The sequence below is a fragment of the Rana temporaria genome, chromosome 3, assembly GCF_905171775.1.
Source record: "Rana temporaria chromosome 3, aRanTem1.1, whole genome shotgun sequence".
NCBI classification, from domain to species: domain Eukaryota; kingdom Metazoa; phylum Chordata; class Amphibia; order Anura; family Ranidae; genus Rana; species Rana temporaria.
In genome coordinates this window covers 337736925-337750579 of record NC_053491.1, presented here as the reverse complement: position 1 = coordinate 337750579, position 13655 = coordinate 337736925, and the positions used below count along the sequence as shown (strand labels likewise).

Sequence of the window (13655 nt, the reverse complement as noted above, 5' to 3'; positions counted from 1 at the left end):
TGTGTCTGGTGGCACTCGGTGCCAGTGGCCCGGGTATCATGTAGTTGCTCTCATTAGTCATAGTGATCACATGAGTACAATGTAAACACACAGACCTAAATCATTTCCATTCATAATGGAAAAATTTGAGTTTTTAAAAAATAAATAAAAATGTTTTCATTTTTATAGCAAAAAATATAAAACCCAATGGTGATTAAATGCCACCAAAAGAAAGCTTTTTTTGTGCGAAAAAATTATAAAAATATAATTTGCAAAAGTGTTGCATGACCAAGCAATCTGTTAAAATAGCACAGTGGTGAATATCAAAAAAGGCCCCGGTTATGAAGGGGGTAAAACCTTCCGAAGGTCAAGTGGTTGATTTATTGACAGCCCCTGTTAACCATACCCCTGATCAGTAACCTTTAAATTAACCCTATCAACACCAACTCATCTAGCCTAAACATTGGGGTCCAAAGTCCTGCTTTGGACCCCAGTAAATTTGCAATCCTATCCCTTAAAGAGGAGGCTAACAAGGTTGTGGCCAGCGACCTCTCACCACTATGCAGTCTGGTGTGAAGCCTCCTTCACTTCTTCTGTGTCCAAAACCAGTGGCGTTTAATGGAAATTCTGAATGCTGTAGCAATGATCTATCACAAAACCAGTGGCGCTGGATAAGGGATAATCCAGTTATCGAAGTCAAGAACGAGCCAAGTCAGCAACTAAAACTAAGAGCATCCATAAACAGGAACCTATACTAGGGCAAGGACAAGAAGGGGAAGTGGAGATTTATAGGGTCGCTGATCAGATAACTACAAACAGCCGGTCCCAGGGTTCAGGACATAGAAAACTGTCTATGAACATCAGGTCCCAGAATCAAATCTTGGACACGGTGTGACACATAATGCCTCGCTCCTGCAGGCTTTATCCTCTTCATGCGACCAGTAAAAACACTCTTCCCTTTGCTGCATGACTGGTCTCTGAATTCATCTCATACAATGCACGACCAGTAGTCTGTCCACATTCTGTAGGGTCGGACAGCAGAGCAGAGTGCTGCCTATCGAAAAAGCGAGGAATAAGTTATATATAAATCCGTAGGTCAGGGGCCTCCAAACTGCAGCCTGTGGGCCAAATCTGACCCCCTGGAAAATGTTATTATGCCCTCTGATGCAAGAGGGGACTCTGATGGGGTCTCAGATGGAAGTGAGGACTCCGATGGGGACTCTCCTGTAAGGAAGGATGCCAATATAATGGGAACTGTGATGAGATTCTGATGTAAGGCGATTTTAACGGGCACTTTGACTCAAAACAAAGAGGGACTCTGATGAGCTCCAGGTTATTTGTAATTTCTTTGCTTAGTTTCACTGAAGTTTTGCACTGTTCTAATCCATATCATGCTGATTACAAAAAAAAAAATACAAGTAAAATGTATCCATTTATTTAAAATTAATTCTTTAACTTAAAAAAAAAAAAAAATTCGTCCCTCAACTACTTGCAAAGAATATGATGTGACCCTCATACTGAAGAGTTTGAAGACCCCTGCCCTAAGCATCTTGTTATTCTTTGTTGGCATCAAGGCCACAGGTTCAGATTGTAAAGGTAAAACCTTTATCAAGACACTGAAATCAAAAACAACAGCTCCATACTCATGGAAATGCATGATTGTGCCATTTTAGTTGTACGGCCCATGTGCGCATAGCCTAAATCAGTACCAATGAACTTCGAGAATAGGCTGTGGGCTGCACTGTTTGCACCCAGCAGCTTCCATGAATAGCGGCAGGCAAATAAGTAAGTGGGTCTGCCTCATGTCCGCTATTCGGAAATAAAGGCCAGCATGAAGCAGACCCCACCCACTTGTGCGCAGCTCATGGACACTGGCCCAAACCATTTAAAGGAGCAGCAACGGGAGGCACTAAACACTCTGAAGGTATTTATCAAAACTGCAGCAGCCAGAATCTGGAGTAGTTGTCTATGGCAACCAATCAGCTTCTATCCTTCATTTTCAAATATTTAGGCTACATTCAGATGGCCGAAGAGCAGTGGCCAGGGGTGGTCACCAGCAGGAATCAGTAGATTCTTGCTGGCAGTTGTAAACCCAGCCTGCACACACTGGGCCAGATTCAGAAAGATCAGCGGATCTTTCTGCTGGCGTAACGTAACTCATTTACGTTACGCTGCCGCAAGTTGTTCAGGCAAGTGCTGTATTCACAAAGCACTTGCCTGTAAAGTTGCGGCGGCGTATCGTAAATCCACCCGGCGGAATTCAAATTCGGCTGGTAGGGGGCGTGTATCATTTAAATGATGCGCGTCCCCGTGCCGAACGAACTGCGCACGCGCCGGCCGCGACTGAATCCCAGTGCGCATGCTCCAAATGACGTTGGCAACTCGTCATGCTTTCGTCGTGAACGTAAATTACGTCCAGCCGTATTCGCGAACGACTTACGCAAACGACGTAAAAAATGCAAAACTCGGCGCGGGAACGACGTCCATACTTAACATAGGATACGCCGCACATACCCCTCAAATAGCAGGGGTAACTATACCCCGGAAAAAGCCGAGCGCAAACAACGTAAAAAAAAAGCATCGGGCGGTCGTTCGTTTCTGAATCGGCGTAACTCCTTATTTGCATATTCCTCACGTAAACAAACGGAAGCGCCACCTATCGGCCAGCGTGAGATTGCAGCCTAAGATCCGACGGTGTAAGTCACTTACACCTGTCGGATCTTAGGGATATCTATGCGTAACCTGATTCTATGAATCAGGCGCATAGATACGGCGGCCGGACTCAGAGATACGACGGCGTATCAGGAGATACGCCGGCGTATCTTATTTCTGAATCTGGCCCACTATGTTCAAACGGCTGTAGCTTTCAGCAGTGGCTGTCAGAATTGTACAAATCTATAGCTGGCACCACTGCTGTTAGCATGTAGTCAATTTTCTTCCGCAAATAGAACCTCTGACCAACCCTGAACGCAGCCAATGCACGTTGTTGTTTTTGCTGGGTCTTGGCCACACACAAACTGGAAAAGGCTAATCCACCACTTTATATGCAGCTGTAGCACAGAGTGTTGCTGTGTCCTGAGGTGGCGTTTATCCGCCTCTAAATGCAGCAAAATACTTGCTCTTTGGGTGTCTGGATGTAGCTAAACTGAAAAAGCCGAAGATAGAAGCTGGTTTCCATGAACAACTTCTCCAGATTCTGTCTGTTCCTGTTTTGCAGTCCCAATATATGGGTGCAGAGGTAGTAAAAATGTATAGCTACAAAGGAACTACATGTTTACTAATGCCTAATGTGTTGTTGTTTTTCTTAACAAAGTACAGCCATCCTTTCAATAAAAGCGGCCAAAGCGACTGATTTTAGTTTTAATCTGCTGTACTTCACTGTAGGGTTGCCATTTGTCTGAGATTTATCCGGACAGTCCGGGTTTTAAATCATGTGTCCGGGTTTCAGTCCACCTGAAACCCGGACACATGATTCCGACAGTGGTTCAGAACAGGGCTTAACAGGAGGGTGAGGGGGCACTATGTGCACTGCATTCAAAGTTATTAATTAATAAGTAAATCAAAGTAATTTCTCAACATAATAAAGTAGGGCTGTTACTGATTAAAATTTTCGTGTTCGATTAATCGATTTTTTTTAAATTGATTAATCGACTAATTTTGATTAATTATAACGCACATACAGATCCAACTACTTTTAGCTGATCTCCTTGAAGGCTGATTCCCAGTGCAGCTACCAACCACTGGAAAAATGGATAGCAGGATACAAAAAACACACAATGACAGCGCTCGATGGGAATAGCATTAAAACTTTTATAGTCTTCAAGTAGGTAACAAAATAAATATTGCACTGGAGATAAAATCGATGTAGCTACATAGGGGCAGATTCACAGAGAAATGCCCAGGCGCAGCGTATCAGAGATACGCTACGCCGCCGTATCTTACCTGGCTCTAAGTCGAATCCAGGAAGATTTTGCGCTGTAAGTTACGGCGGCGTAGTGTATCTCTCGGCGCGTAATTCAAATCGGCGGGTAGGGGGCGTGATTCATTTAAATGAAGCGCGTCCCCGCGCCGATTGAACTGCGCATGCTCCGTATCGAAATTTCCCGCCGTGCTTTGCGCGAAATGACGTCGCAACGACGTCATTTTTTGAACTTCGACGTGACTTACGTCCATCCCTATTCACGGACGACTTACGGAAAAAAAAATTAAAATTTTGACGCGGGAACGACGGCCATACTTTAACATGGCAAGTCTATCTATACGCCACAAAATAGCAGCTTTAACTATACGCCGGGAAAAAGTCGACTAGAGACGACGTAAGAGAATGCGACGACCGCGCGTACGTTCGTGGATTGTCGGAAAAAGCTAATTTGCATACCCGACGCTGAAACGACGCGAATTCCACCCAGCGGGCGCCGAAGTATTGCATCTAAGATCCGAAGGCGTACGAAGCCGTACGCCTGTCGGATCTTACCCAAATGCCGTTGTATCTTGGTTTGAGGATTCAAACTAAAGATACGACGCGGGAAATTTGAAAGTACACCGGCGTATCAGTAGATACGCTGGCGTACTTGCTCTGTGAATCTGCCCCACTAAGGCCCCTAACGTCTGCAACCATCCGCGTCCGTTGGGATCCAGTTTTTCGGACAGAAGAAAACCCTATTTTTCTTCCGTCCGACGGAACGGATCGGATGCAGACGGACAGACGGTCCGTCTTCATCCGATTCCCCATAGGGGAGCGCAGAGGAGAGACAGGGCGGTCTCTGCACTGTGTGCGAGGACCGCCCTGTCGGCCGACAGCTCAGCGGGGATCCCCGCTGAGCCGACAGACACACACGGAGCGAACACAAAAACGGTCCGCTCCGTGTGAAAGAGGCCTAACTGTAAAAATGGTGCGAGTAATACCAAACGGTAGCAAAAGCAGTCATAAAAACATGTAGCTAAGTATGATACTGGTATAAAAATGTGTACAACGATACCACTGCTGAATCCAGATGAGGAAGGGTTAACATTAGTCCGTCGTCATGTAGCTGTCCCGTGAAGGGAACTATCACAACTCCCAGTGGATGGTTGTAGAACCCTGGTTGATAAAGGGAAGTGATAGAGGGAAGTGTAACAGCCCTTGCGTGTCAGGCAGATAGTAAGGTCCCGCCGGCATGCAGATATGAAGGCACAGCAAAGGAGCCCTTCAGATGGACATGGCAAGCCCCGTCGGTGTCCGTGACGTCACCGGATCTCCGACAGAACTCCCTGAAGACCTGGAAGCCGGCGGAAAGGTGAGTACCGATCAAAAGAATTTTGACCGATCAAAAAAATTTACGATTAATCAAGGAATTAATAGTTCATTTCCACAGCCCTATAATAAAGCATTGAGATATGGATGGATGGATGGGTGAGTTTGCGTTAAACATTAAAAATGCATTTTCAGTTTGTGTTGCTCATATACAGTTAAGTTCCACTTTGATGCTTTTTCTGTGAATATGAAAGTCAACTGGTGGCTTATAGAAACTTTCTCTTCATGTGTAGTGACAAAGAACAACCAATGCCTCATTCCTAAGTACCACCCCAACTTCTGGGTGGAGGGTCGATGGAGATGCTGCTGCCAGACGGAGAAGATGGCAGGGGGATGTACATTATACGACCCCAGTATTGGCTGTAAGTACCTCTTTGTATATAGACTGTGCTGTCGATATACAGATGTAATGGCTAGTTAGATTACAATGGTTGCTGAAGTAAATTTTACTTTATCTATACACTTTAATTTAGAGGTATGTAAAACACTTTACCTAAAACAAAATTTACAGCAATTTGGACTAAATACCTAACCCACAGGTGTCTGTATTAGCCCAATGCCTTACAATCCAGAATAATCTGTTTTATAAGAAATGTTACATAACTGAGATGGGGAATGGTTAGAAATTCTGTGTATAGCCCTACAAAACATAGTGCACAGTCCACATGGGCTTTGCTGCTTAACTGTAGACAGGAAACAGGAAACTTTATTAAAGAGACATAAAGCATATCATAGATGCAGTTACAAACTTATAAACTCTGCCATCTACTGGTTGAAGAATATATCTCTACTAAATACTGATATTGATGTAGTTGTTGCATAAAATGCAAATCTGCATTCCAACACCCCCGCTCAACAACTATTCCTTATATTAGTCCCATTTCAGATCTCAGTTATATAAATATCAAAGCTTGTCAAAGCTTCTGATCCACTTTTGTTTCTCATGGGTTGGAAGTCTCATCCAATGAATCTGGCTTTGGTTTTAAATCTACGCAGGCAACATAAAACAGACATTTGGCTGCAATGTCTCTGGTGGATTTCCCGATTGAAGCTTCTTGTGGCCTGTTTTTTTTTTTTACAGTATTTGGATTATCTGCAGTAATTTCATTTTTTTTTTTTTTGTCACTTTGTTGCTTATCTTCATGTCACATTAATGTGGACTTTCCCTAATTTTGCGCTTGTGTTAGTTCGTGAAATATTGAATACACTGCAGTTTCACCAACAATTATACTTCTACTGATGGCTACCTTGTTTTCATCTCAGTATATAATTCTGTATCTCTTTTAAGATTCGCTGTACCCCACAAGTACTCCTTACTTTGCACAAAGATGTGAGATGTGCCAAATTTTTTAGATGGTTCAAATTTGGGGCTTTTCTATTCCACAGTTCATATGGAGTTTTCTTAGTTGATTTTTCCTGGTAGTTGATTTTGGAGATGGGATGTGGTCATAATTGCCTTCCCCCAGTATGTGGTTGGCATATCTGCATCAAATAGCATGGTCTTTCTACTCTCACATAGAGTGTGGTTCATTCTTTCTGCAAACCTGTTTTTGCTCCTGGTTGTATGGTACAGTAGTCTGAAATATTTTGCCATGCTTTTTGAGAATTGTGCGTTATCACCTGTATATTCAGTTGCATTGTCTGTGCGTAAGATACTCAGCTTTTTGTCAAATTTTGTGCTTACTTGAGACAAATACTGCTCAAGTTTCTCTGGTACTTCACTTTTGTTATCTGGAGTAATTATCTATAAAAGTGAAAAAAATACCTCTTCTTCCCTGAAGTAAATTTTTCTATTGGACCGCAAAGATCTGAATGAATTAAATCAAGAGTTTTTTTTTTTTATCTCTGCTGTTACTGCTGTTACTTTGGAAAGGCTTTTATTGTAATTTTTCCTTTTATACAGCTGGTGCATTTCATTGTTTGATCACATGGACTGATTTTTTCCACTTGCATAGTCATTCTCAGTTAATTTCTTTATTATGTCAGGACTTCTGTGCCCCAGTTGTCTGTGCTATGTGTGAATGCAGTTTGAATGTTTTTCTTCCTTGCCAGTATTAACCACCTCATTGCAGTTCAGCTGATACAGTTTATCTTTAATTTTAGCCTTTGCAAGTAATATATCCCCTTTTGTGATGGCACAACTGCCATCTTGAAAGGTCACTACACTGCCTTGTTTTGTGAGATCCTTCACTGACAAAAGATTTCTTTCAAGAGCAGGGACATAAAGGACATTTTTCACATCTTTCTGTATCATAAATGCAGCTATACAATTATGAACACTGCCATCTACAGGTTGAAGATAATATCTCTACTAAATACTGATACTGATGTAGTTGTTGCATAAAATACAAATCTGTATTCCAACAAGAATCATGATACACACTTCCCTGCACCCTTTGGAGCTCAAAAGTTGGATTGTCATTGGACCCTGTATGGCCTGGAGCTGCATGGGTTGGGTGGGGGTGCCTATATCCTGATTTATCCAGCTGACCCAATGCTCTGTCATCCAGTGGATCTATTTAATAGTTCACTGTGCTCTGAGTAGGTTGGGATGAACCACTAGACAGAGCAAATTTCAGCATCTCATCCAAATCACTGGTAGAGTGAATTTGCCGAGGGTCACCTATCACTTATGATCGATGTTGACCTTTTGCCAATAAATCTTTACACAGCAACATTTTCTAAATGTCTTTGAATAAAATTGTGTCAATTTCACAAACACTAAGGCCGTGTACACACGATCGGTCAAAACCGATGAAAACGGACTGAAGGACCGTTTTCATCGGTTCAAACCGATCGTGTGTGGGCCCCATCGGTCAGTTAACCTTCGGTCAAAAAAATGAGAACTTGCTTTAAAATCGATGGACGCCTAACCGATAGGTCAAAACTGATCGTTAGTATGCAAAAGCATCGGTTAAAAACCCGCGCATGCTCAGAATCAAGTCGACGCATGCTTGGAAGCATTGAACTTCGTTTTTTTTAAGGCAGGTCGTTGTGTTTTACGTCACCGTGTTCTGACACGATTGGTTATTTAACCTATGGTGTGTAGGCATATCAGACCATCAGTCAGCTTCATCAGTTAACCGATGACAACGGTCCTTCGGACCGTTCTCATCGGATTGACTGATCGTGTGTACGCGGCCTAACACTACCTAAAATGGACATGTATAAGTATAATCAGAAAGGAGTTCTATTTCTTTCAAACACCTCCAAAATGTAAAGAAAAAGTGTTTTGGCTATACATACACTTTTAAAGGCAATATTTAGAAAACAGTGAATCTGGCATTCATAAAACATTTACTGCAGGTGAATCTTTTCAGGTACATGTGTTTTAAATGACAATGATTGATTCTCCAATGGTGAATGTTTATTGAAAGCCACATGCACTACTTTATGAATATGCCCTTAAGTGGTCTGAATGGGAAAAATGCAAATCAATCTTGTGTGTCCTATTTGCCAGCTGGGCTTCCAGAACTGCTGCTTTATAATATCTCTCTGGAATTTTTCTTTAAACTTTTTATGACTTTAAAATATTTTAAGATTGTGATATCGTCTATTTTGAATCCCTGTTACTTGAAGCCATGTTTCAATTTATTGTTACTTTGCTTTTTCTTATTGATGTACATGCTATACATGTATGTTTTCTATTGCGTAAAATTACAATAAATACTTTATTAAGAAAAAAATAAGACCAAACTCTAGCTAGGGTAAGAGTTAGAATTTCTGTCAGGCTTCCTGTGCCTGTAACACCAATACACAACATAAAGACAAAACGTTTTGACAGCGAGGAAGAACTGTTTTATTGCTGTTTGGGTCCCTTCTATAGGGACTTCCATCACTATTTATTACACCAATAAGAGGATATCTAATTAAATGGGACACACCCCACTCATTAAGAAATTAAACAAGAATAAATCATTTAGCTTGAGTTAGTCTTTAAAGTGGAAAAAAAACTTTAATTTCCTGTTTCAATTCACAAATTGTATAGGCATTTTTGTGTGAGTACTGTATGTTTACAAAATGGGCACCAGACCTTTGTATTTATACACCAACCAAGATCCTGCCCATCTGCTGGTTTTGAAAATTGTTTACTATGCTGATTGCCTCTGTACATGTTTCTAATTTCACTAGGCATTACTTTGTGTTGCGCACATCCATTTATGCTGTCCTACCCCATTGAGTCACACAATTTTTTTTTCTGGTCCTTTCATTAGCATATTGAGAGCATTGAGAGCGTGTGCCCTTAATAAAATATGTACATTGTTCCCTACGTTCAGCACCTGCAGAAGCATACAAGTACCATTTCTTAAGGCCCGTACACACGGTCGGACTTTAGTCCAACAAACTTCAAAATCTGCAAGTTTTCACATTTGTCCGACTGTGTGTACGCTTCATCGGACCAACTTTTTTGGGTTTCGTCGGACAAAAAGTTTGGTCTGCCAACGGACAAACTTTACGACATCAAAAGTCCGATGGTGCCTAGTCCGACCGTGTGTACAGCAAAGCCATCGGACTTTTGTCTGAAGTACAAACACGCATGCCCAGAACCAATGTTAAAATCAACCAACAATAGCAGAAGTTAACCAAAGGGTGGCGATAAACAGCAGAAAAGAGCAGAAAAGACACGTGATGTTGGGAAAGTTTTAGAAAAGTTTGCAGAAAAGTCCGAGCGTGTGTAAGCTATGGGTGTGACCGGACAACTCACTTCAGACAAAAATCCAAGGCAAAGTTTGTCGGATGTCCGACTGTGTGTACGAGGCTTTATTGGGGTTTTTTGTACTTACAAAATTAATGAGAAAATTATATCTGTGTTTACATAATTGTCTCAAACCACCTATACGGATTTACAAATGATTCTAACATCAAGATACCAACCCACTAAGATCAGATAATAATATAAAAGTGTGGTGCCCATAATTGGAGTAAAAAATTATGAAACATTCAGAACACCAATAGATGGCAATCACATATCTAAAATAAAAGTAATTTAGCTGAAGGTAAGTAGTCCAAAGACAAGGATTCCTTTAGAGTAAACAATAGTCCATAGCATAAAACACCATTCTAGTGAAGCAATTGTATCCAATCGAGTGAACCTCCACAAACAGACAGATTGCAAACTCACCAGAATAAATGGCTGCCATTACACCTGCATGGAAGCCTTAATCACATAGAGAGCATCACATTGGATCACTACCATCAGAGATACAGGACCAGATCCAGCTGGAAACAAATAAGCTCACCCAGAACTCAGAAGAAGTCTCATAGTGTAGTAAGGTTTATTCTAAAGGTTTAAATACAAAAAGTAAAAAATCACATAAGGCAGCTGCTGGCGACCCGGAATTGCTCAGCAGCAAGACGTCAATGCCAAGTATCTCGCCCAACATGATTAAACATTTTGACACGACTCAAGTTTCAGATGCTCCCAGTATAATGCTAATTTAGTTAGTGTGCCTATGTTTAGGCTTGTTGCTGCTTTTCTGTGAAAGGTGAAACATATTTTCCTGTTGTAAATTGTAGCCAGAGTAGGTTGTGAAATCATCATTGCTTCAGCAAAAGGTCAGTGTCTCTCAGAATTATAACTTTTGTGGGCAGAGGCATGTAAACTATGAGGAAACAAGGTTGATTATTAAAAAAAAGCCTCAACTGTATGGTCAACCTAAAGTGTATGTATAGATCAAACTCTATAAAGTGAGTTGCATTGTCATTGAAATCTGTGTTTCCATTTGAAGATTTTCTCTTATTTTTTATTTTATTTTTATTCTTTATTTAAGTTTTATAAAAATACAGCAAAAGTCAGATCAGGGTAAAAAGAAAACAATAGTAAGCCAAGAGACCTGGCACAAATGGTAAGAAAAATACAAACTGGAGTGTACTATGATATACCAAAAAATACAGGATGGTATCTAAGTGCTAGTTCACACCAGACGCAGTTCTGTTCAGTTCCGTGTGCTTTTTTTCTGCACTAAAAATGCATGCACAGTGTTTTCCATGTATTCCAATGGCTCTAGTTCACACCAGTGCAGTCAGTTCTAGTCAGTTTCCAGTCATTTTCCGGTGCAGAAACTGACCGGAACTGACTGTATTGGTGCAGAAAAAATGGAACTGCACGTAAATGCATAGAACTGCATCTGGTGTGAACTGGCCCTTCAAGCATAAATCGTTTTCACAGGCATACACAAAAGCCTGTAACATTGAGCCATATCATGGAGTAAAACAACAATAGAATAAATGACAATGGGGTACATTAATAAAATATAAAAGATATAAATAGGCAACATAGGACAGCAACTATGAGCGCCATAAGCCTTATTGAATATCAAACGTTACTCCCGAATGTGTCCTATGTCTGTTGGACCATCTTAGTGTGCATGTCTGATCAAGATTATGGGGGTTGGGGAGGGGTATTGTATGTCTGATCAAGATTATAGGGAGTGAGGGAGGGGAGCGGTTTTTCATCTTACTTTTTGAACTGGTGGCAACTCTAAAAATTCCCATCACTTTCTGTGCTATTGGTCAAAATGACAAACAAGGAATATGAATCTACCTATCATTGACAAAGACAGCAAAATAAACTGACAAGACTGGGGGTCTGGGCTTTATTTTCTTGCTATAGGCCACAAATTTATGGACAGTTTTTTTTAAATCCAAACAGTACATCAGAAAACAGACTTAAGCTGGCTATACACATAAAGATTTTCCAATCCATGATAAAGAGTGTGATTAGAGAAATCTCCTATTGTATTGTGGCAGTTGGTACCTGTGGCTGTTAGAATACCCTTACAATGACTGCAGCTGAATGGATGACAACTCCTTTGATTTCTCGGCGGGACCACAGGAATGCTCTGAAATTCAAACTGTATATGACCAGTTTTAAAACAGTGGAATAGCCACAAGACTATATCGCAGAGCTTACTTATCAAAAAGACGTCTCTTTCATCTGGGGTAAAAAATAGTTAAAATATCTAGGAGTCAAAATAACAACATCAAATGAGACATTATACCAAAATAAAAATTCATCCGCTATTGAACGTTATTAAACTAGAACTTAACAAAATAGCACCAGGTCAGCTGTCGGGGATGGGAAGAATTAATATCTTTAAAATGGTAATCTTGCCAAAGATTATGTATAAAATGCAAATGCTCCCAATCCCTCTCCCACAGGTATACTTTAAAACATTACAAACCCTGCTTTTAAGGTTTATTTGGCGAAGTAAAAAAACACGTATCAGTTATGCACTGCTGACAAATGAAAGGGATCAAGGTGGCCTAGGGGCACCTGCTCTCAAAAATTACTATAATGCTATAATACTTTCACGGGTGATAGAATGGGCAAAAAATAATAATGAAAAAAGGTGGGTTAAACTGGAAAGCACTATTAGTAAAGTCCCGTTGGGCAAAATTGTATGGATTCCTGCACACCTAAGAGAATTAGGAGCGGCAAAAAACATAGTATTACACATAGGGGGTTATTTATGAAAGGCAAATCCAATTTTCACTACAAGTGCACTGCAAGAGCACTTGAAAGTGCACTGGAAGAGCACTTGGAAGTGTAGTCGCTGTAGATCTGAGGGGGACATGCAAGGAAAATATAAAACTACATTTTAGCTTGCACATGATTGGATGATAAAATCAGCAGAGTTTTCCCTCATTTCAGATCCACCCCTCAGATTTACAGCGACTGCACTTCCAAGTGCACTTTCAAGTGCTCTTGCAGTGCTCTTGTAGTGCAAAGTGGATTTTCCTTTCATAAATAACCCCCATAGAGTTTTGTCGATCTGGGACACGATACACAAAAAGGGAAATTGGCTATATAATTCACCTCTAATACCAGTAAAAGACACAAAAAATTGCACACCAGGGATTGCGGCAATGTTTGTTAACCGGGTTATACAAGAAAATGCACAACTATAATATATAATGGAAAATTGTAAAATTTGTACTTAAATCAGGATTTAAAACAAAAAAGAGAATTAATGGTTATTGATAGGTGGCGGCATTTCCAACTGAAACATTTTATAGAAACTTTGCCCCAACCAATTAGAAACGGTGAGAACCTACTTCCCCCTGAAACGATTATGTACAGCTACAGGAAATAAGCGGGTGATCTCAAAGATATATAGAATACTGTTGGATATGAAGGGGAAGCAAACACCGCCATTTATCAGTAAGTGGGAAGAAGAATTGGGATCACGGGTGAATGATCTAGAGGTAAGGCATATACTGAAGAGGGTATATACGACGTCAGTTGACTGTAACATGATAGAACTAAATTACAGGTGTGTGGCTCGCTGGTATATAACACCAGACAAGGCTCATAAATGCCAAAGCGGGATATCGCAGCTTTGTTGGTGGGGATGTAAGGAGATAGGAACCATGACCTATA

General features: G+C 40.8%; 1 protein-coding gene across 1 annotated transcript in view; it reads left to right on the top strand.

The window, feature by feature from the left end:
- Positions 1 to 13655, top strand: part of ITK (IL2 inducible T cell kinase) — a 72904-nt gene that overhangs the window by 21553 nt on the left and 37696 nt on the right. Inside the window, exon 4 of the mRNA XM_040345083.1 lies at positions 5506 to 5634. Coding sequence (XP_040201017.1) covers positions 5506 to 5634 — 129 coding nt within the window. The remainder of the gene's footprint in view (positions 1 to 5505; positions 5635 to 13655) is intronic.